The sequence below is a fragment of the Branchiostoma floridae genome, chromosome 12 (genome assembly GCF_000003815.2).
Source record: "Branchiostoma floridae strain S238N-H82 chromosome 12, Bfl_VNyyK, whole genome shotgun sequence".
In the NCBI taxonomy this organism is placed as follows: Eukaryota; Metazoa; Chordata; class Leptocardii; order Amphioxiformes; family Branchiostomatidae; genus Branchiostoma; species Branchiostoma floridae.
The window spans coordinates 1,772,337-1,794,776 of record NC_049990.1 but is presented as its reverse complement, the minus strand read 5'-3'; the positions used below and the strand labels follow the sequence as shown (position 1 = coordinate 1,794,776).

The 22,440-nt window shown below is 40.7% G+C and overlaps 3 protein-coding genes across 3 annotated transcripts in view; 2 read left to right on the top strand and 1 right to left on the bottom strand.

Annotated features, from left to right (window-relative positions):
• The window catches only part of LOC118427935, a 4,534-nt gene extending 1,024 nt beyond the window's left edge, over window positions 1–3,510 (top strand). Inside the window, exons 2-5 of the mRNA XM_035837902.1 lie at window positions 343–430; window positions 1,306–1,567; window positions 2,303–2,396; window positions 3,220–3,510. Of these exons, the coding sequence (XP_035693795.1) occupies window positions 343–430; window positions 1,306–1,567; window positions 2,303–2,396; window positions 3,220–3,315 (540 nt within the window). The 3' untranslated portion in view covers window positions 3,316–3,510. The remainder of the gene's footprint in view (window positions 1–342; window positions 431–1,305; window positions 1,568–2,302; window positions 2,397–3,219) is intronic.
• An 830-nt stretch (window positions 3,511–4,340) lies between these two features.
• Window positions 4,341–21,697, bottom strand: LOC118427850 (intraflagellar transport protein 80 homolog). The gene is made up of 18 exons (XM_035837824.1): window positions 21,519–21,697; window positions 20,288–20,515; window positions 19,629–19,739; window positions 18,980–19,158; window positions 15,139–15,228; window positions 14,556–14,693; window positions 13,677–13,975; window positions 13,175–13,249; window positions 12,816–12,864; window positions 12,240–12,354; window positions 9,662–9,726; window positions 9,018–9,153; window positions 8,146–8,293; window positions 7,416–7,587; window positions 6,665–6,754; window positions 5,976–6,148; window positions 5,408–5,531; window positions 4,341–4,857 (listed from the first exon to the last, which is right to left on the bottom strand). The coding sequence occupies exons 1-18, from the start codon at window positions 21,553–21,555 to the stop codon at window positions 4,771–4,773; spliced, it is 2,316 nt and encodes a 771-aa protein (XP_035693717.1). The 5' UTR covers window positions 21,556–21,697; the 3' UTR covers window positions 4,341–4,770.
• Window positions 21,698–21,831: 134 nt separating this feature from the next.
• The window catches only part of LOC118427814 (putative uncharacterized protein CXorf58), a 6,174-nt gene continuing 5,565 nt past the window's right edge, over window positions 21,832–22,440 (top strand). Inside the window, exon 1 of the mRNA XM_035837775.1 lies at window positions 21,832–21,997. Within this exon, the coding sequence (XP_035693668.1) occupies window positions 21,983–21,997 (15 nt within the window). The 5' untranslated portion in view covers window positions 21,832–21,982. The remainder of the gene's footprint in view (window positions 21,998–22,440) is intronic.

Here is a 22,440-nt window from a genome sequence, read left to right as displayed (position 1 = left end):
ACAAAGAGATCAGTCTATGCTACTATAAATCGCTACATCTTTCGTGCATAATACTGTATAAATATTTATATTTGATCTTATGAAAATTTGTGTGTCTTGGGAAAAACTAAATGGGAGCTGATGTTAGAAATAAGTTTTGCCTGTTTGCCTCATTGACCTCGTCTTCAATCTATGATGGCTGCCGCGTGAGAAAGGTGTATACGCACGTTCACTGTTTGGAGAACACGTGCTGCGACACAGGAATTGTGGGGTACAATCTACAAAAAATTGTGAACGTGCTTGGAACATTGGACATGCTTGTAGGACTTTTTTTTGTTTCAACTGGTGTAACCCCCCCTACAGACTCCCCTGAATATTGCCCAGACGACTGAGGAGGATGATGTTGTCTTCCTGTGTGTGTACAAGTCTACCACCAAAAACCTGGACAACGGTCAGTTTAGCTTGTATTTTTTCCCCACATAAGGCCATGTTGACATCTTTGCGGGCAATTCCAATTTGGCCGTTTTCCTCCAAGAAAAGTAAAACGTAATGAGCAAATAATGAGCAAATACATGCCTTAGGTTGCAAAAGATATGGCAAAATGTCTTAGAATGCCACAGTCCATTCCATAGTCAGAAAAGCTCTGTATGAAAGAACAAAAACAAAGACCTATGGTTTCTTGAAACTTATCTACATAAGGACATTGGCATCTCTTGTAGATATATATCCTGGGAAATAAGGTGTATATGATAAAAAATGTATAGTCAATATATTCTAATTTACTTTTTGCCAATCAACCAACTTGTCGGGAGCAACCACCTGTCCTCAGCAACCATTTTGCTCAGTCCATTGAGTGGTTGCTCAGGACAAATTTCAGTTTGACTGATAATGATACATAGCCCATTCCCATGTGTATACAGATTGCCATACATTGTACCAGGTCCTGTTACAATTGTCATGTGATTTGTTATGGATAAATAAAATAAATAAATGACAAACGCACAGAACTGTTCACATTACTTTCCGCTTACTCTAAAGAATTTGCTACTCTCTGTTCGATAGATAAATTCAACTACATTCTGGGAGGCGATAATCCTCACTGTCTACAAGCAGGCAGATATATCCACGAATGCTTATACCGTAGAACCAATAGTTTAAATGACACGCTAGATCCAATATGTTGACTTATTCATACCTATAGATACCCATATATGTCTGTTTAGTTGTACTGTAAGTAGTTGTTATACATGTAGACCTTACGAAAGTCGCTGCACTTTTGTCGTGTCAATAAAGATTTGTATGTGATTAAATTCTTCTTTCCACCAGCTGCATGCCCAGATGAGAAGATATCACAGCAGAAGGAGAGAAACTCTAGCAAGGCTGTACTCGGGACAACCTCAGAAGAGAATCTATCGCACAGGAAAGAGAGGGCCCCCAGCGTGGTCGTACTCGGCACTCCGCAGAAGTCGAGATGTGCGTCTTCTGCAGGGTCGCCCGACCCGAACGGTCTCATCGTGACGTACTCTCGACCCGCCGACACGGTCAACTTCCCCCACCCAAGGTCTGCATGTCCGCATCACCCGTTCAGGTTTGTTCATACTCTAGGCTGGCCTAGGAAAAAAAATGTAATTCCTAATTTTCTCAATGTACTGTTATGTTCACGGTTTTCACGGTGACGACTGTAACATGAACTTATCATTACTGATAAAAAATAATTTGAAGACTTTTTTTATGTGCACTTGCCCCGACAGTGAACATTTAGTTCTGAGAACAAGTTAAATTTTCTCAAACCGTGAAAGTTTGGTACCGAGAAGACAAAGTTAATTACAGTATGTCCTGTTTCAGACACAATGTCAGTGAGACAGACACACCTAAAACTATACCTCCATTTTCATGGAGGTAAAAATCCACAATACTCTTACATCGATGTATATACCCAGTACATAGACCAGTGCAGGTTAGGTGCAAGTAGATATCAGAAATACCTGCACAGCTCCAATTTATCTGCACTAACACTTAAGAAAGTTTTGGAAGAGGAGGTTGGTTTGAAGGACTATAACTTGCTAGCCGCCATGCTAGATAGAGATACATGGTCGGGCATTGTTAATGGCACCTCATATGAGGATGAACTGAACTGAACCTGCATATGCAGGTGGTATTTTGAGCCATGAGCCAGTGTAACTGTCCTTCAGTGAAACACACCAGCCTCTGTATCTGTATAGCTGGGAAGTGCAAGATGATGCATTTATTTTTTATCTCTACCTATCTCAGCTTGTCACGATGTTGTTTTTATTCATCATCATGTTTATTTTCTACTATGCAGCACAGCTGATTCCATCCTCAGAGGACCCTACATGCAGAACGAGTCTTGCTGTGACAAATGCTACTGCTATGTATGTGACAAGCCTGCAAAGGAGGTAGGAATGCTCTGTGTCTATACCCATATACAGGGCTCGAAATACCACCTGCATATACAGGTTATTGCAGGTAAAATTGGAGCTGTGCAGGTATTTATGATTTCTACCTGCACCTAACCTACACTGGGTTTACATAATAATTATTACATGTGTCATGATGTGGATTTTACCAGCTGCGTTGACTGTTACCACCTAAGTAGTAAAGAAAGAAATAATGGCAATGGTTTCTGAACTGATTCTAGCATGATCAATATTTCCTAAATGAGTGGTGCAGGTACAAAAATGTAACATTTGCCTGGTGCAGGTAATTTCCAATGTTAGTTGCACCAGTGCAGGTATGCAGAAAAAAGTATTTCGAGACCTGAATAGTTGGACTTCCCCAATTTCTTGACTGATCTTAAATGTCAAGGAATGCACATCCACTACTTCCCACATTTCACAGGTTTCCATTCCTTGACAAAACTTTGAGTCTGTCAGTCAAATTTCATGTGATGGAAACTTAACTTTAATCCATAAGGCCATGTTGTTTTCATTATATGGATGACATCCTCTGGGAACCCCAAAACTGATGCGAGCGTGCGAATAAAAAAAAGTTTCCTTCAGTATTTGAAATCAAAGTGGTCAGGAAGGTTGAACAAATGACTAAACAAGTATCTTCATTTTTGCTCTTTACCATTTTCCTTCATTAACTTTAGAAGTTATTTTCCAAAGATGGTATCTATATAATCAAGTCAACATGGCCTAACACGCTATTTTCTTGTGATCATGCATGTTGAAATGTTTTATTGTTGTGTTAATTTGTTTGTTTATTTGTTCCTTGCAGTGCGGATGGTGGGGAGACAGTTGGAGAGCACACTGCAATGCCTACAGAAAGAACTCGGTCTGGCAGAGAGTTAGAAACGTTTACAACGAACTGTAATTCCTGATTTTGAGTTCTTTTGATTTCACGGTTTTCAAGTTTACAACATACTGTAACATGTACTTATTATTTCCGATAACAAATACTAGTAAATTGCTCTCTTTTTTTATGCACACATGCCACCATCGTGAACATTCATTTCCGTGAACATTCATTTTCTCATACCGTGAAAGTTTGGTACCGAGAAGACAAAGTGAATTACTGTAAATGTTTTTAAGTTCGCGGGGATTTAATTTCGCGGTAGCGGGAAAAAGGACTTTTCGCGGTGGATTTAAGTTCGCGGTAACACCATAGACTGCAATCTAACATCATTATAGAAAAATGTTCGCGGTGGTTTTAAATTCGCGGTGAAGTGGTCACCGCGAAAACCGCGAACATTAATCCACCGCGAACATTTCTGCATTTACAGTATAGTAATACATTGGAGCTTGTACCTTAAAAAAAAAGGGTGTATCATTTAGTACTGCATACCTTAACTCTCATTCAGGTTCAGGCCCAGATTCAGGTTCAGGCATTGAATTCATACATGAATTTGACATGCAATGTAAATATTATGCTAAATTATACACACTCAGTCAGTAATGAACACAAAATGTCAGTAACAACACAAAAACTATCTTGTTATGTTTTTGTCTTTTTCTTGTGCAAATTTCACTACCTATGCAAGTTATAGATGATTTTGAACAAAAAGGAGAATATAAGTGAAAGATAGCGTTTTGCAAGTCCGGAACAGGTTCCTGGTGTTTAGGTTTGTTTTGGCCTTAACATTTTTAAAAGTCCAGTTCCAGTTCTGCATTTAAGGGACACAGCACTTAGTCAGATAGGTACCTTTGTGTTACAGATTGAAGTATATTTTGTGTGCTGTCCGTGCATGTCATGTACATATATGTTCTGTGTCATATTGTAGAATCTGTGTGTATGAAAATAAAGTTGTTGAACTTGTTGAACAACACTGTCATCGTTGAATGGATCCGTTAAGGCTTAGGACAAAATATACTGTGTTAAATAACAACCAAACTCCAAGCTTTCATGGATACAAGTTTTCAATTTTAATAGATTATCTATCTGAATAGGAAACTCTACTTAAAGACTTTACAACATTCATTCCTGATACATGTATCTTCACAATTATTTAGGAATGTAGCAAGCGACAAATACTTTTCTGTACAGAAACGGCTTTTCACACAATATACACATCATTAACTCCGTGGAATATAACTTCATAAAATGCACTAACTATTCTCACTAATAGTGTACTAACAAACAAATCCTTACATGCTCTTTTTTCTTTACAATGCTTTGCAATTGATGCCAAGGTGCAGTTTGTACACTGAAGGTGTCCTGATCAAGGCAAAACCAGGTTTGCTGGTTTCATACCAGAAATTGGATTAAGTCTTCACCCATGTTGAAGCAGCCTAAGAAACTCTATCTGTAACCCGATCCCCACCCTCCATGTTACCGCCTGACTGTGGCGGCCTTTTCCCGCTCTTTCTGCTGTTCCATCTCGATCTTTGCCTCGATCTTCTGCCAGTCCACCTCCACCTGAGAACAACAGGTAAACAGTTTGTTTACTCTTAAAGCGCAACTGATAAACATCCAGAATAAAGAGACTTTGTTTTCAGAACTGTTGTTTTATTTCCCATGACATTTTGGTCAATTTGGTGACTGTCTGACACCTTCCTCAGGGCAATTCTGACTGCTTCACATTGTACTGGAGCTGTAGGTTTCGCTGCATTACCTTACCTTACCTAGTCCCATCTGAATACAGATTTTTAAAAAAATGGTTCGATTGTTTTGACTAAGGAGCGCCAAAGGTGTGAGCTTTTGGTTACTTTTGAAACTTCAACCATCAGAAATGACAATTCCTACATCAGCTGTGAGACTAGGTTTCAAAAGAAAAAGAAAACAGATACGGCCAATAACAGCATTGTCAAGAGAGGGTTCGATTCATTGATCATTCCTTTTGTTTTTTCTGTGTGTGTAGAGGGTTTGTCTCCAGCCCCCAAACTTCCCTGCCTATGGGTTAACACTGAGTGTATGGCATGGCTAACAAAGAAAGCGAATGTTAAGAAAGAATAGAAGATTTTCTCACCCCCTCTGCGTACTGCAGGAAGCGTTTGCTCTTCTCGTTCCTGCCGAACTTCTCCAGGTACTTCTGTCTGAAGGCCAGAACCGTGTCCACGTGCGTCTTGTGCTTCACAGCCAGCTCAAGGGCTCTGAAGGACAAGGGCAAGTTCAGCTCATGAAGAATTTTCTTCACATATTTATATAGAAACTAAAGTAAAAGTATGAAATGAAATGCTCTGATCAGTGATCTAGACAGCCTGAATTTTTTTCATCCCCTGGATTTTGAACAAAGTGCTAGGGGCTTCCACGTGATGGTACAAAGGGGTTACGGGAAAATTTTGAAATCTAAGACCCTCTGAAACACTATTTCCTGCATTTTGAGGGTCAATTCTGCTGGTGAAGTAGACTCTGTTTAATTGGCACCTGTGCTGAAATTATGGAGATCTTTGAAAAATTTCATTTACATTCAGGTAGCAAGAAAAAGAACACACCAGCAAAAACAATATGTTTTCTTCTTCGGGAAAACATACCTTTGGGAAAACAAAAATGATAATTTAAAAACATCTCGGATTTCACATTCATATAAGACGTACCTGTCCCAGTTGTAGAGGTTAATGTTCATCTGTATGGCTCGGAAGACGAGTCCAGACTGGAGGAGGATCCCCTCCGCGTCTTGAGGACTCCCGCAGAAAAGCGCCATCTCAGCGTTTCTCGCCTCCTTGGAAGGAATCTCCTTAATGTGGAGGATGTACTGCACCTTGTCCACCTGCGAGGGGGAAAAGTTTGTCACAAACTTGTGAACATTTTCTAACTATTACATGTCATGATCTCATATTCTATGATATACTGTTTTTGAAAGACTTGCCAATTTAAAGTTGAATGGGGCTGGCCAAAACTTATTACATGAGGCCTAGGAAAAAATGTTGTGTTTCCTGTTTCCCGTTTCCCCTAGAAAAAAATACTGCAAATCCTAGACTTTTATAAGTGGGCAGTTGAGTCACATAGCTTCCAGTTAGAGAATTTTTATTCAGCCTGCTTCCTTTTGAAGTAAAAAAACTGCTTGTTCTATTTAATGAAGGATATATATATAAACATATACATGGAATACAGTTCTTGTCCCTGTAGGACTTAGTGCGCCAGTAGACGAGAGGGTGGAGAAGGAAGTGCACATCCCTCCTTCACCTTAAAAAGTCACATGCAGGCCAGGCAGACAGTGCATGAGTAGTAACTGTCTGCCTACCATTGTCTTCCGAGACAGATGGATGCCAACAAGAGGTCTTACCTCATCTATTGCAGCGTACGCCACCTCTGCTGTGTTCAGGTCCTTTGCGTAGGCAGCCATGGCAGCCAGACATGCCCACAGAGCCTCATCCTGCGGGGACAGATGGAGTGAAGAGTGTCACTGTAGTTATCATTAACTGTTTCATTGTAGACTATTTAGAATGAAAATTGAGTAATGCCCGTACAGGTAGTGTCAGTAGTTGGAGCTAGGCTTTCTTTGGAAATTGGATTGAGATACTGTAAACAGTAAAATTGACAGCCACTTTAACACAGGAATTGCCTTGGTGTCTGATAGGAAGGAAAACTTTATGCAACCTCAATGGAGTACACCAGATGGAGGAAAGAAGAAGAGAAGAAAGTACTTGTACAGAAGAAGCCAGTTAATTGCACAATGGATTAATGCACATTTCTGTTTACTGCAACTGAGTCCCAAAATCCCAAACCCGTGCTGTCCAGCTAGATAACTTTGCATTATTGTACCAGCCGGATAATTGCATGAAATACGCTGGCAAATAGGCCGTGCAATTATCCGGCTTCCACTGTGCTAGAACAACAGTACTCTAGAAATCAGAGATGGCAGATTTGACTTGCAACCTTTCCAGTCCCACTGACAAAAAAGGCTTACTGCATTGTGTTTAATGAAAATAGCATTGCAGAGGCACACACTGATAGGCAGACTAGCTGAAAACAATATTTTAATTTACTAAATTCACTTCATTCCTTTAGGGTAAAAAAGCCCAAAGTGTCCAAACCTTAACAAATCTGCAGAGCCTGACGGCATCGTCCCAGCGGGAGTTGGACACGTAGGAGTGGAGCATGCTGGGATAGGGCGACACCCCCGTGCTGACCAATGAGCCGTCGGCGCGCCGGATGATCACATGATTCCCCAAGAAGTTTACGATCTGAGGGTTCTTCCCAAACTCACTGCGGTAGAGAAGTCGTTGAAAAACTGTTAAATACCAGAAGTGTTCTTGATACAAAAGAAATGCATACCTCCTAATCACAATCTGGTGGTTCTTTCCAAACTCACTGCGGAAGAAAAATTGTGGAGAAAACTGTTTAATACCAGATGTATTCTGATACCAGGAAAGTGGGCATCTCCTAATCACAATCTGAGGGTTCTTCACTATGCAGAAAAAGCATATTATTAAAAAAACAGTAGACACCTTTATTGTTTCATCAGGTTAGTAGACCAATTGAACAAAGTCTTCTTCGTTACATATACTTCTTTAATTCTTCATGATCAGTAAACGTTTCCTTCTTTAATTCTTAAGTAAACGTTCTTCAGTTAACGTCTAGTCTACGTCACACAGTGGCAAGGATGCTTAAAAAATGTATCACCAGGGGTGGGTACTGGCACGGTGTACCAGTAAAAAGTTTTTTCTTATTGGACCTGTCTGGAAAAACTGGATCTAGACCTCAATATCCTGTACCCACCCCTATTTCAGTCTTAAAACTTTACGTATGTTGTGTACTACTCACGTTGCATCTTTCTCCATGAGAGTTTTGGGCAGGATGTCCTTGTCGACGTACACAGCGTTGGGAAAGTAGTAAACCACCAGCTTGGTGTCCTGCAGAGCCGCGAGCATGTTGGTTTCATCGTTCCACGACATCGAGTGGACCATCGTACCTGCAAAAGGAGGGGTGTAGTAAGGAGAATGAGAGTAAAGACTGATCTCTCATGCATTGGTGCTAAATTATAGTCTGTAAAACACTATAAAGAACGGCTCTCTCCTTAGTGCTGAATTCGTAGTCTGTAAAACCCTACAAAGAATAGATCTCGTCATGAAGTTTACCATATTGTGATTGTAAAGGCCTGTTGGTGCCTATTAAGAAAAAAATCTAAGGAATTCTAAGACTGCAAAATTTTGATTAGTATCTTCCAAGACTTCAAAAGATCAACAAGAAAACAGAGCTTAAGGGGGAGGACTGTACCTTTGAGTTGGTACAAAAATATTTCAGAGTGAAATAAATAGTCAGATTCAAGTTTTTCTCCCAGTACTTTGTTTTCATCTTAAACTTGGCAAAACTAATTGAACAAATCAAAGAGTGGCTGTGTCAAAATCTTCATGACCACTCACATTGCATCTTTGAAAGGTTCATTGTAAGGTTCATTGAAAGGAAATATCTATTTGTTTGTTTCTTTATTTCTTTATTTGAATTTACCACATGCAAAAACAAGTGGAAGGGAGGACAAAACAGGTGTATCAACACCTTTACAAGTTGTCCTCCCTTGTTTGTTTTGTCATACCTAGTTTGGTACTAACTTGTGTATGTTTGGCTGTTTACTTAGCCTGTGGAATGTTTGTCTTGCCCAGGAAATGTCTGTTTGTTTGTTTGTTTGTTTGTCGTACCTAGTTTGATGACCTTCCTGGCCCCTCCCACGGCGCGCACCTGCGCCAGGTACAGGTCACGGTTCTTGTCCACGATAGCGAGGCGGCGCTCTGCTGCCGGGCCGCACTGGTCCAACGTTACCTCTGCCACCTCCAGCTGTCGATCAATCAATCAATCAATCAATCAATCAAATAATCAATCAAATAATCAGTCAGATAATACATCAATCCATCTATCAAGCAATCATGGCACTGGTCCAATGCAACCTCCATCACTTCTAGCTGGACAATCAATCAATTGATAATTTATTGGTTGATGAATTGATGACCAACCAATCAATCAACATTTTTGTTTGATCAGTTATTCAATCGATCGGTCAATAGATGTAATTAATCAATAATGTGAGAAAAAATCTTCTTTTAAAAACTGTCACAGAATTCTTTGAAACTTAAACCATACACATTTATATACATTCACGTATAGCCATCTAACCTTAATTTCAGTACATTACTAACTGAGGATTGCTAAGTACATATATCTTAAGACAGGGAGCAACAGACGCTAAACCGGATAGAGAGAGTATCTAGGATTGTACAAGAAACTATCGACTATTTCTTGTAATTAGTCAATAATTACAATTCTGTAACATGCCAAAATAAGTTACCTTGTGAACAAAGGGTTTGCCATCACCGAGTGGTTTTCCTGATGTTGCATCAAACAGGTGGACAACTGTGGGCAAACAAAAACACCATCAATGTGCAGTACTGTATAATATATTCCAGTTTTAAGCCTGAAAACAAAATTGTAGAAATGAAGGTATCACATTGAAATGAGCAGAAATAGGTCTTTGATATCCTGGTGTCTGTTGAAATTTCTGACCCCTACTTCAACATGGAACAGTCCAACAGACCCTTCTATCCCCTAAAACATGGAACAGTTCAACAGTCTGCTACCCTCTTAAACATGGAACAGTCCAACAAAACTCAACCCCTCCTCCAATATGGAACAGTCCAATGGAATCCAACGTCTCCTCCAACATGGAACAGTCCAACAGACCCTCCCTCCCCAAAACATGGAAAAGTCCAACAAAACTCGACCCCTTCTCCAACATGGAACAGTCCAATGGGATCCAACCCCTCCTCCAACATGGAACAGTCCAACAAAACTGGACCACCCCTAAAACATGGAACAGTCCAAAGGCCCTGACCACCCCTAGAACACGGAACAGTCCAAAGGGCCTGACCACCTCTACAACATGAAACAGTCCAACATAATCCAACCCCTCCTTCAACATGAAACAGTCCAACATAATCCAACCCCTCCTTCAACATGGAACAGTCCAAAGGACCTGACCACCCCTACAACATGGACAGAATTTAACCCCTCCTCCAACATGGAACAGTCCAACATAACTGGGCTCCTCCTAGAACATGGAGCAGTCCAAAGGACCTGACCACCCCTACAACATGGACAGAATCAAACCCCTCCTCCAACATGGAACAGTCCAACATTAGTGGACTCCTCCTACAACATTGAACACTCCAACAAAATTTGACCACCAGGGAACATGGAACAGTCCAAAGGGCCTGACCACCCCTAGAACATGGAACGGTCTAACAGAACTGGACCAACCCTATAAACATGGAACAGTCCAAAGGGCCTGACCACCCCTAGAACATGGAACGGTCCAACAGACCCCACCACCCATCTGCCTTACCCCTGAGAAAGCGACCAATGAGGGTGTGTTGGAGAGTTTCCCAGCGTGATTGGTCGATGGTCATGTCCATTTCTAGGGTTGTAGCCATGTCTATGGCTGTAGCAGGCTGTTCCAGTTGTTTACGAGTGTCAGGGTTTAGGAGTGTAATACACTGCTGGGTGGTAGCATGAGGTGGTGGGTCAGTCAGCCCCAAACCTTCAAGTTCCTCGTACCAAGACCCTGCACTCCCTTCAGGACAGTCAGGTCAAGTACAGGTAAAGAAAGAAGTCTTACAACTTTGTGCGTTACAAAAATATTTCTGCAGCTACTACTACAGGGTGAACTCCGAAACTATCAATGAGACAGTCTTCACTTGTATTAGTCGACTAGTCAAACTGTTCTTCTGACAAACATGCCAGTTTTCAACTGTGCTTGACTGAAAGTTAGTGAAGGTGATACACTGAACATTTAAAGTTTAGGCCTTGTATATCTGTATTATAACCCCCACAGGATGGGGAACAACAGAGGTTAAACTGGAGAGAGAGAGAGAGAGAGAGAGATAGAGAGAGAGAGAGAGTTCAAGTGAGATGATCTATTGCCGTGGCAGGCTGTTCCAGTTGTTTGCGAGTGTCAGGGTTTAGGAGGGTAATACACTGCTGTGTTGTAGCAGGCGGTGGTGGGTCGGTCAGGCCCAAACCTTCAAGTTCCTCGTACCAAGACCCTGCACTCCCTTTAGGACAGTAGGGTTAAGTACAGTTAATAAAAGAAGTCTTACAACTTTGTGTGGTGGAGAAACTGGAATTTTTCTGCTGCTATTACAACAGTGTGAACTTTTGAACACATACACACAATGATTGATGAGTCAAACTTTATGTGTGCTAGTTAACTAGTCAATAGAAAAATAAATAAACTGGTCAAACTATTTTTCTGAAAAACACACTGTCACCAGCTTTCAAATGTGCCTGGTTGAAAGTGATACACTTAATGTTTTGTCACCATAATGTTTAGGCCTTGTATATGACATTGTGTATTTCTAAAGAATGTACAAAATCATTGGGTTGGACCAAGTACAGGGAAAGTCTTACTTCTTGTAGTAAAACTGATTCAGAAATATTTCTGTTCCCTAAAATTGTAGCTATTCTCACCATGTATTCCAAGTTTTCTGGAACAACTGGTATTAAAGGGTTTGAGATTCTACTGAGTTAGTCAAGTAAAGAAGTCTTACAACTTTGGGTCGTAGAAAAACTTGAATATTTCTGCAGCTATCCCTACAATGTGAACTTCGAAACTATGGATGAGTCAATCTTCACGTGTATAAATCAACTAGTCAAAATATTGTTCTGAAAAACACACCAGCTTTCAAATGTGCCTGGTTTAAAGAGATACACTGAACGTCTGGACACTTTATAACATTTAGGCCTTGTATATCTGACAGTTTCCAAACCAGGCATGTATAGAAAAAGAATTAAATGCTAAGATCCTTGGAAACACTTAGTACTAACAATAAGAGAGACAGAACTGAAAGTTGTGTAAGTTTTGTACAAACCTTTTTCGTCCTTCTTGTCCCGGATGGCCACAGCATCGTTACTGATGGAGAGAGTTTGTACGTTCAGCACGTCCGGGCGCAGGCCTGGGACTTTGGGGGATGCCTGCATCCGGCCCTGGGGATAGATGTGTAGAGTTTAGAAAAATCCATCATAAGTGTTTTTAGCATTCTCTAGCAATGATTCTAATGTTGATAGATATAGTAAGATAGACTTTAAGTCAACTGTATAGGTTACATTTAATAGATACTATTTCAACTCTAAACCTAAAACTTCTTTGCTCTAGTATATACTATTATGATTCTTTTAAATTGAATTTTCAAGCATCAATTCAGCCTAATAGTGTTATACTTACCACAGATGGACAATGTGTAGTTTTGAGTAAGTAATGCTTTGATGTACAATGTACATTCTGTCCTAAACAATATTCATATTAAGGTTTTTACATTTTATGATGAGGAATTGTTAGTAGTCTTGTTACTACTAACAATAAATGTCTTGAACAATGTTGCTTTGAGTCAGGTATGCAAAGTCAAAACTTTTCTACTAATTCTAGTCACCCCTCTTTTCAAACTTACCTCATAGGAGTACACCTGTATCCCACTGCTGTCTACCAGAGCAAAGTGCCTGGGGAAAGACAAAGTTTCACTTTGCTGTGATTATTTAGTCTCCAAGCAGACCCTTAGAGATACATAATGTAGTATCAAAGCTGCCAAGGAGTATAGCCAGCCAAAGGGAGTCAAACGAGCACCTTGGAGGCAGACCCTGGTGCCACTATACCAAGTCCCTTGCCAGCTTTGATATTATTTCTAAGGCACTGTAAGGTCTAAGAAGTAAGATCTCAAAATCAAGTTCTCAAAACAATAAGTACCATTGACACATATTACAACAAAAACATAAAGTGTCATATCTTAATTTTCAAGAAAAGGACTCTTACTTCTCAGTCTGCACTATGAGGGTGACTGTTCCTTCCTTCAGGTCAAAGATCATTGGAGTGTTCCAATTCTTGGTGCTAAGAGGGGAGGCAAAGCATAGTACAAATATCATTCGATGTGATATATTATATATCATTAGCATGTTCTCTTTTCAAGATTGACAAAATTACTGGCAACTGAATTTGATGAACCTACAAAAAATGTACCAGTAACCACATATACAGTAGAAGCCTTGCACGGCCTATTTGCCAGTGAATTTCATGCCATTATCCGGCTGGTGCAATAATGCGAAGTTATCAAGCTGGACCACACCGGTTTGCGATTTGAAGATTCCGTGCAGTTAACAGAAGTGTACGTTAATCCATTGTGCAATTAACTGACTTCTACTGTAAAATGAACTATAATACTGATGATTATAATAGCTACAGAAACCTATCATTATGTAAAAAAACATGAAAGGAACACAAAATCATCAAGCAGGCAACAAAATGCACACCAACTCACCTGTAGACGTAACATTGTGATGTTGTGGCCACCACAAGATGGCCGAACGCCAGCGAAGTCTTGATGATCCGATCGCGAAAGTCGAGCTTCTCTCGTGCGTCGTCCATAACGTTTCGAACTTGGATCGACTTACGATCGGTCACTGTGGCTTCGTAGTTCTTCCACTCCAGCCGCCGCTCAATCACGTGACCAAAGATCACGTGACCATTCCCACAAGCCCCAGCGATCTGAGTGCCGTCGCTAGACCATGCGATGTTGAAAACGCTGCCTGTGTTGGGTTTCTCCAGGGCATAGGACCACTGTGGTGGAAAAAATTAGTATAATGGGTCACTATAGATAACCAAAATCAGGTGGTGCCATTGCTAGATCAGGTGAATATACTGCCTGTGTTGGGTTTATCCAGTGCACAGGACCACTGCGGTGGAAAGAAGTAGTATAGTTGGTTACTGCAGATAGCAAAAATTAGGTGATGCCATGGCTAGATCAGGCAATGTTGGATGCGTTTCCAGTGTTAAAAAGTAGTAAAAGAGGTGACTATAGATTTATTACGTCAGGTGGTACCATTACTGACCAAGGCTATCAAATATGTCCCCTTACTGCCTTAGGAAAGACACTTTACATGACTTTCCTCACTCCACCTGGGAGCAAAAAAAAAAAAAAAAAATGGGTACCTGCCTTTGGCTGGGTAAAAATTGTTATGTAATTTTGGTTGGGGAGGTACAAGGTGGTGGGAGGTGAGGGTTGGACTCCGCCTCACAATACTGTGCCCTGGACACAGCAGATTACAACAGTCCTCTATTACCTTAAAAAGACTATGGGGAACTCACTTTTCCTTTACCCCATAGAAGAACGGGAAACTTAAAAAAATCCGAAGCTTACCCCAGTTTTGTCACAGAGTCTGAGCGTGTTGAAGGAGCCGACAGCGAAAAGTTCCCCGTCAGGGGCCCAGCTGACAGAGGTGATGGGGTAATCATGCACCTGGCTGGTGAACAGGAGACGCCCATAGCTGTCCCACACCTGGAAAACAAGTGCCTGTTAGTTTATCCTTAAAATCTATCTTTAACTGGATGTTACAAATAAATAAAGCTGTCCTAAATAGACATGATCAAAGCTGTCATGCTCTCCATTCAGAATACATGTACTTCTCTTCAAGGTCTTTAAAAGTGCATACGTCACAAAAAAAGTGCTTCATAACTACATGGAGCTCAAAAAATCTTTCTGCTTCTCACAACAATGTAATTATGATGTCAAGCAATTTTTGCCATCATGCAATTATGTTAAATATAAACATCTTTACTGTCACTGACGAAAGACAACGGATGGTTGTCTGAAACGTCTGTTTCCAAAATCCTGTCCAGTTGCTTGAGTAACTGCTTATAGCATTACCTTTGCTGAAATCTTAAATAGAGACCATCATGAACTCAGGTGGAATCTATTGTACCCCATTCCCTGCCGTCCTTACCTTGTACCTGCAGTCCTCCCCTCCAGACAGGATCAGGTTGTTAACAGCGTTCCAGTCGACCTTCAGGATCACTCCCTCGTGACCTTTCCACTGGAATAAATAATATTTGTCAATCACTACCTCCAATATGGAAATATTGTCGCTGTGTCCAGCTCAAAACACTGACTAGAGTAAGTGAAGATAACAAACCACTAGACCATACAAATTACGGAACAGAAGGACACTTAACATTGTCTTGTGCTATACTGTCCTACACATGTAAACATAAGCAAATGAGTAAGGCAAAAGATGAATGAATGAGTGAATGACCAAATGAACGACCAAATGAATGAAAAAAGGAAGACATTGAAGAATGGAATAGTGCAAAAATGAATGAATCAATCAAAATAAGTATGTGAGTGAGTGTGAGCGAGTGAGTGAGTGAGAGAGACAGTATTTGAATGAATGAACGAATGAAGCCCCACCTGTACTCTCACCTCTCAAATAGAAGTACCCCCTGGAATAAAAGTACCCCCCGGACAAATCTTCAAAATCTAATAAAAGTACCCCCTGGAATAAAAGTACCCCCCCGGAAAAATACCAAATTGACATGTAGACTGTGCCCATGCTACTTCAGTCCAAGAGAAGATGATCAGCAGGTAGGCTCTTTTTATTCATTTATGCCTCAGTACCATATCAGTTAATTGTATGAATAATGAACAGAATAATTCCTATGTTATTGCACATATTTTCTTTATCTGAGTGTCACACCATCAACAAAGATTAAAATAAAAGTAAAAAATGAATGAAAATAAAAATTGAAGAAATAGAAAAAGAAGTTAATTTCATAATCATTGTTACAAAACTAGAAAGGCCGACATTTGCTTGAGAGCAAATACAGCATATTTCAGCCATCTCCCATGCAACAATAGGCTATTTCAAAATCACCCATTTGAAAAATCACTTTTACTAATGACGGTTTAACCCAAAAATGAGTCTTACAAAATTCCCCCGTTCAAGAATGGACTCCAGTGCACCCTATGTGAATTTGCACAATAGACCAGTCCAGAAATACTCCCACTGAAACCTTGGCCTTTTGAATAAGAAACCAAATCCAAAATTGAATTTAGCAAAAAAGGTCCCAGTGCATAGAAAGGTATAATAGACCAGTCTAAAAACACTTCCACTAAAATTGAATTTTGAATAATCACCCGTTCAAAACTGAATTTGAAAAAAAAACCTTCCGTGTGCAAAAAATGGACTCTTCCATGTAAAGTAGAGCAGTCCAAAAATACATCCGCTAAAATAGGACTTTGACATAATCACTGAAGTCCAAAAAATGGATTTAAAAAAAAAGCCCCCTCTATGCAAGAATGGACTCTTCCAGAACACCCATGTAAAATTGCAAATTAGACCAGTCCAAAAATAACCCTACTGAAAGACTTTGACAAACTAGAAGTCACCAATGTCCAAAATATGAATTTTGAAAAATCCCCCCTCCGTGCGAGAATAGACTCTTCCAGCACACATTCTGTAAAATTGCAAAGTCACCAGTCCAATGATGAATTTAAAAAAAAAAATGAACCCCTCCGTGTAAGAATGGACTCTTCCAGATAACACCGGGCTCGCTGATTGGCTGCCACCCCCCCTCTTTAGGATATAGATTCAGGCTAAGTGATTGGTTACCTATCTAATTAGATTAAATAGACATATATGCCGGTAGGCCCAATCTGCAGCTGGGGGTCAACGACCTTAAGGTCATTGACCCCTCTGGCTATTGGAAAATGACAAAAAAATCCCAAAATATATCATTTTGACGTAGTCTATGACAAAAATTATACATGTGTCATTTGAATAAATATCTAGTGCACCCTTTTACCAAAATTTAGGTCATTTGGTTTAAAAACCAGAGCACAAGAGCCAAAAGTGTACTTTTTGGTCATAAAATGGCCAAATAATCGCAAAATTGAGCATGTTATTGTACCGTATGCCTCAAGTGTTATTGAATCCATGTGCGCATATGTCTAGGGCACTCCTATACTAAATTTCAGGTCATCCGGTTCTAAAACCAAGGTACAGGAGCCAAAAGTGTCCTTTTTTGGTAAAAAAATGACCAAAAAATCGCAAAAATAAGTATTTCGTTATACTGTACACCAAAACTGATATTGAATCTATATGGGGGACGTATCAAGGCACATCTGTACCAAATTTCAGCTCATTCGGTTGTAATACCAGGGTACAGGGGGCCCAAATATACAGTTTTGGTCTTAAGATGACAAAAAAACCTTAATAAAATCATTTAAGAGACAGATATGGAAAAAATGAAAAAAACGTCCGAGGGTATTGGCCCACTCTACCCTTCTGCCAAATTTCAAGTCATTCGGTTGAGGAACAAGGGAGATACCGTGTTCTGAAGATTTGACAGGAGAAAGAAAGAAAGAAAGAAAGAAAGAAACATTACGAATACAATATATTTCACCATACCTATGGTATGGCTGAAATATAATAACATTTTGAAGAAACATTCCAACTTAGAATACCTTATTCACCACTTTTTTGCTATTTTCAATGTTGCAGAAACCAACGAGGTCATAGACACTGCCCCCTATCGAGATATAACGGTACTGCAGAAAATATATAATTCTCTCGCGCATTACCGCGAGATTCGGCGTGAGTTGATGAATCCAACATGGCGGATGTTTTCGAGCCGATTGAACGCTGTGCTTTGTTTTGGAAGGATTTTTTCGTTGCTGGAACATTAAAACAAGTTGACTACGGATGAAAAATAGTGGAAAAGTATTGGTAACTTTTTAATTTGTTTGGTTGGTGGTTAATTTCTGTGTTTTGATAGAGAATTTACGGAAGTAAGTGACTGTGTGTGTAGCATGTGACCTCGATGTTTTCGTCTTTGTTCAGCCCAAATTTCAAGATTTTTGGAAGGTTAAAGATGGTCTAAAACGAAAAGGATATATTTTTTTACGAGTCTAGTACCGAATCACTTGTGTTCCGGTATTTTTGGACCTGAACCGAAACGTTTTTGCAAGTCCAGAACCGGTCCTGCGTACCGGTACGCATCCCTAGTTATGTTTGGGTCATAGCGCTAGCGGCAGGGAAATCCGCGCTGCCTCGTCCGAAAATAGTGAATTTTAAGCAAAAATACCGCGGAAATATGGGCAGAAAATACCAAACTTTCAATATTTTTGGGGTCCCTGGTTAGTAAAGAAAGCCCCAATTTGAAAAAAAAAATAAACGTACCGTCTAAAATAAGGACGTACCGGGTGGATTTTGAGGCGGAAAAAAATAAACGTACCGGTACGTTTATTTGAGAGGTGAGAGTATAGGTTTAGCATTAGCCTGCAAGGATTTAACGATAAGCTGCCTGCCGCTGGTGTAGATGATCTGGTCTGAGTTGGGTCATGAGTGAGTTAGCGAGTGAGTGAATGAGTGAGTGAGTGAGTGAGTGAGTGAGTGAGTGAGAGAGTGTATGAATGAAAGAAGAAGAAGAAGATGAGTGAATGAATGAAGCCCACCTGTATAGGTTTAGCGTTAGCCTGCAGAGGTGTAACAATAAGCTGCCGGCCGCTGGTGTACAGGATCTGGTCCGAGTTGGTCAGGAGTGAGTGAGTGAGTGAGTGTGTGAGTAAGTGAGTGAGTGAATGGTCAGAGTCCGGTGAATGAGTGAGTGAGTGAGTGAGTGTGTGAGTAAGTGAGTGAATGGTCAGAGTCTGGTGAATGAGTGAGTGAGTGAGTGAGTGATTGAGTGAGTGTGTGAGTAAGTGAGTGAGTGAATGGTCAGAGTCCGGTGAATGAGTGACTGAGTGAGTGAGTGAGTGAATGAATGAATGAATGAATGAAGCCCCACCTGTATAGGTTTAGCGTTAGCCTGCAGAGGTTTAACGATAAGCTGCCGGCCGCTGGTGTACAGGATCTGGTCAGAATCAGGTCCCCAGGCCAGCGAGTAGACCGGCGTTCCCTGCTGAACCATGGTGGAGCGTAACATCCCACTACGGGACCAGATACGCACCTGGCCGTCCTCTCCGGCTGGGAGAGCAATTGAAAGTAAAAATGTTTGTTTCCAATTCATGCACGTAGTCTATGTATTTCTTAGCAATTCTGAACACACCATCTCTAGTGTTCATCTAAATGACCAACCAGTAAACATTTAAAAACACAGTAGCATAAAATGGTAAGGAAAACACTACCTTTGTTTATATTTAACTTGTGGGAGAAAGGAATTAGCACCAGGCAGTCTGCCATCGAAATGTCATGTCTATATGTCCAAGCACTCTCAAAAGATGGGGACAACAGATGATGAACCAAGTAGTGACCGTGAGTTTTTAACCACTAGCCTGTTAGGCAGTCATTTTGCACTACATTAATTTTTGTATTGGATACAAGGTTAGGCAACATGGAGAGGGTTTAAGTAATACTGTCAACACAGTGAAAAGATTTTGTCATACTCAAGTGCTGTTCCATTATGTGGCCACCCCCCTCCACCAGCCCATACAGACCTGTAGCCATGGCTGTTCCATCATATGACCACCTCCCTGAGAGCACGGCTCCCTTGTGAGCCTCAACACTCTTCTCCACCCTCCCCAGTCGGGAGATCAAATGGAACTTCCCTGTGATAAAGAAGAAATAAAATGTTTCACTTTGAATAACTGTTACAATAATATTTAAAAATCTAGGCAACTACCATTTGAGTTAGCAGTTTCAACTCGAATTCTACTACTCACAAAACTCTGGTAATTATGAATAAGTCACCAAAGTGCTATGAAAGAGAAAAATACTCCACTCCGTAAAAATATTTCTACAAACCGAGAATAGTCATGTCTTATGCCCAACTAGCCAAATTCAAAAGAAGTAAATAAAGATCATAGAAGTCTTTCCACAAACTATTTTAGTTATCTAGTGTTCAGTAAACACTGGTCCCATATCCTGTTCAGAATTCTGAAGAAATAAAAAGAGAAATATGAAAATAAAGAAATACAAAAATAGTATGAGAAACTTTACCATCACTGGCATCAGTGCTTGTCAACACAAAAACATCGGACTGCACCTGTTTCCCCTTCCCTCCTTCCACCACCTTGGGGAACCAGTGGATGTCCGTGGCGTAGACTTCCCAATCACACAAACATTACAAACAAACAAACAAGTAAACAAAACTTACCATCAGTGCTCGTCAACACAAACACGTCAGATTCCCCCTTTTTCCCCTTCCCTCCCCCCACCACCTTGGGGAACCAGTGGATGTCGGTGGCGTAGACTTCCGCGGGAAGTTTGGCGAGCTGAGATGTCTCGTTGGTGAGCAGGCTCCACTTGAGGATGGCGTGATCGTCGCTGCAGGAGTACAGCTCGTCTGCTGTGGTCCAGCCGACACTGCTTACCAGCTCCGTATGTGCAGCGGGGTCAAGGGGAAATGTATGCTCATAGTGTTTGTTACAATTAATGTACTTAAGGTTTGACCGTGATGATCACTGAAAGTTAGACATTAAAGGTTAGACATCAAAATCAAATGATCAATGTTACGAGTCCAGCCAACACTGCTTACCAGCTCCGTATGTGCAGCGGGGTCAAGGGGAATACAAGTGAAACAACTACAAGGGCGAGCAGAAACAAACAGAAACAATATCCTGGCTTCCAGGATTCGAACCCGTGCCGATCCCGGGCCGCCAGACCACAAACCCAGACGCTAAACCATTACACTAAAAAAAGGCTTAAAGCCGCTTGGCATGGTCAGTTTAATGTTTAGTACTCCTTGACCCCACTGTTACACATGTACGGCTTTCCTCGCTTCACTCAGGTCGAAATAAAAACCTCGCTTTTGCTTACTACACCAAATCCCCTCGATCTTGGAAATTAAGCAAATTATTGACCATGCAGTCCAGTTGGTACCTGGATGGGAGCCCACCAAAAAAGACGACCAGATGCTGTAACCTGACCAAGAATTCCTGGACATGTCTTTCGGGAGGGACGTAAAATGGGGGTCCTGTGTTCAAGCCTCAAGGAGGTGCCTCGATCAAGTAAATCAGCCTCATTACTAAAAAAAATTGGGTACCTACTGGCTGCAAATACACCTGATTTTCATTTAAGGGCTGTACCTAGGAAAAGATGTTTAATGGAGGTCCCGTGTCTGGGAGAGTCATATCCCACACACATTTATGGTTTTATAATACTTGACTCTGATCATTTTTGGCATTAAGCACAAAGCATCAATCATCTTGTCAAGGACATAAAATGTCGCTTAAACAGACAACAGAAATACAAGTTTCCGTGCAAATAATCATGTCCAAATTATTATGAAATCCAAAGATGTAGCTAGTAACTTACGCCCCCCTCCCCACTATATCTTGAACTTTCGCAAAGTCTACCCGTACACTTATCAACACGCAAAAGGATATGTTTTGGTTCCTTGGCGAGAGATATCTTCAGCCTCATGTTTGCAGGTTCCAGGGACAGCGCAGATGTGTGAAAAGTCGCAGAAACTTCCCGATGTCCGGATAGAAAACACTGAAAGAACCGCGCTCTGAGAACGGGCCTGGAATGTACCCAAAGTCTCGCACAGTCTCGCCAACTCTCGTGTAGCCTTAAACGAGAATTGACGATTTTGCTTCTTTTCTGACTGAACACAAATCTTCCTTTACCTAAAAGTCAATAACAGTATTATTGCTATTATACAAATTCAGTCTGTTTGGCAAGGAACCAAGGAAACATGAATAAAACAGGTTTTACGTTCTTGCTTAGTCACGTGACCTGAATCTCTAAAAGGTCGAAGGTCGTAGCTTATAAACAATGGCTTTCCTGACCGACTGATCACTTTTCACAAAAACACGACAGATTTCCACACTTTTGTCGTTTTCCCGGGATGACCAGAGGAATGGTAGGTATCTTGGGATGGAATGGTGACTGTTTGGGTGTTAAATGTGGTGCTGTTTGTCTCACAAAGGCCACAAAACCGCGTTGCTAAGGAAAAGATGGTTGGGCTAAAAAGTGTCATGGCGTCCAAAAATAATTTGTTGTAATTTCTTGGTACTGTGTACCTTCCAATGGTTGCATTTCCTTTTTTTTTTCGATGTTAGAATATCATGTGTTAATTCTTCTGGTGACTTTAAGCGTTGTATGAACCAAGCCATGCGCCTTGCTTGCTCCTAAAGTAACGTATGCCAGGACAGAAAGAGACCAAAAATGGGGGTGGGGGGTGGAAACTGACAAATCAACAAAAAGGGTGTGTATTATAGTAAATTATGGTAGAAAGCGCGTTGTCCGGTTCAGGGAACATTGTATAACAGTGGTAATTGAAAATTTGATCCGATTTTACATTTG

Excerpts from the sequence above, each read along its gene's own strand:
- LOC118427850 (XM_035837824.1), bottom strand. The coding sequence starts at position 21,555 with ATGAGGCTGAAGATATCTCTCGCCAAGGAACCAAAAC. Across the intron at positions 15,229-18,979 it reads CTAACGCTAAACCTATACAG|TGGAAAGGTCACGAGGGAGT; the intron begins GTGGGGCTTCAT and ends TATTTATTCCAG. Across the intron at positions 5,532-5,975 it reads AACCTCTACAACTGGGACAG|AGCCCTTGAGCTGGCTGTGA; the intron begins GTACGTCTTATA and ends CTTGTCCTTCAG.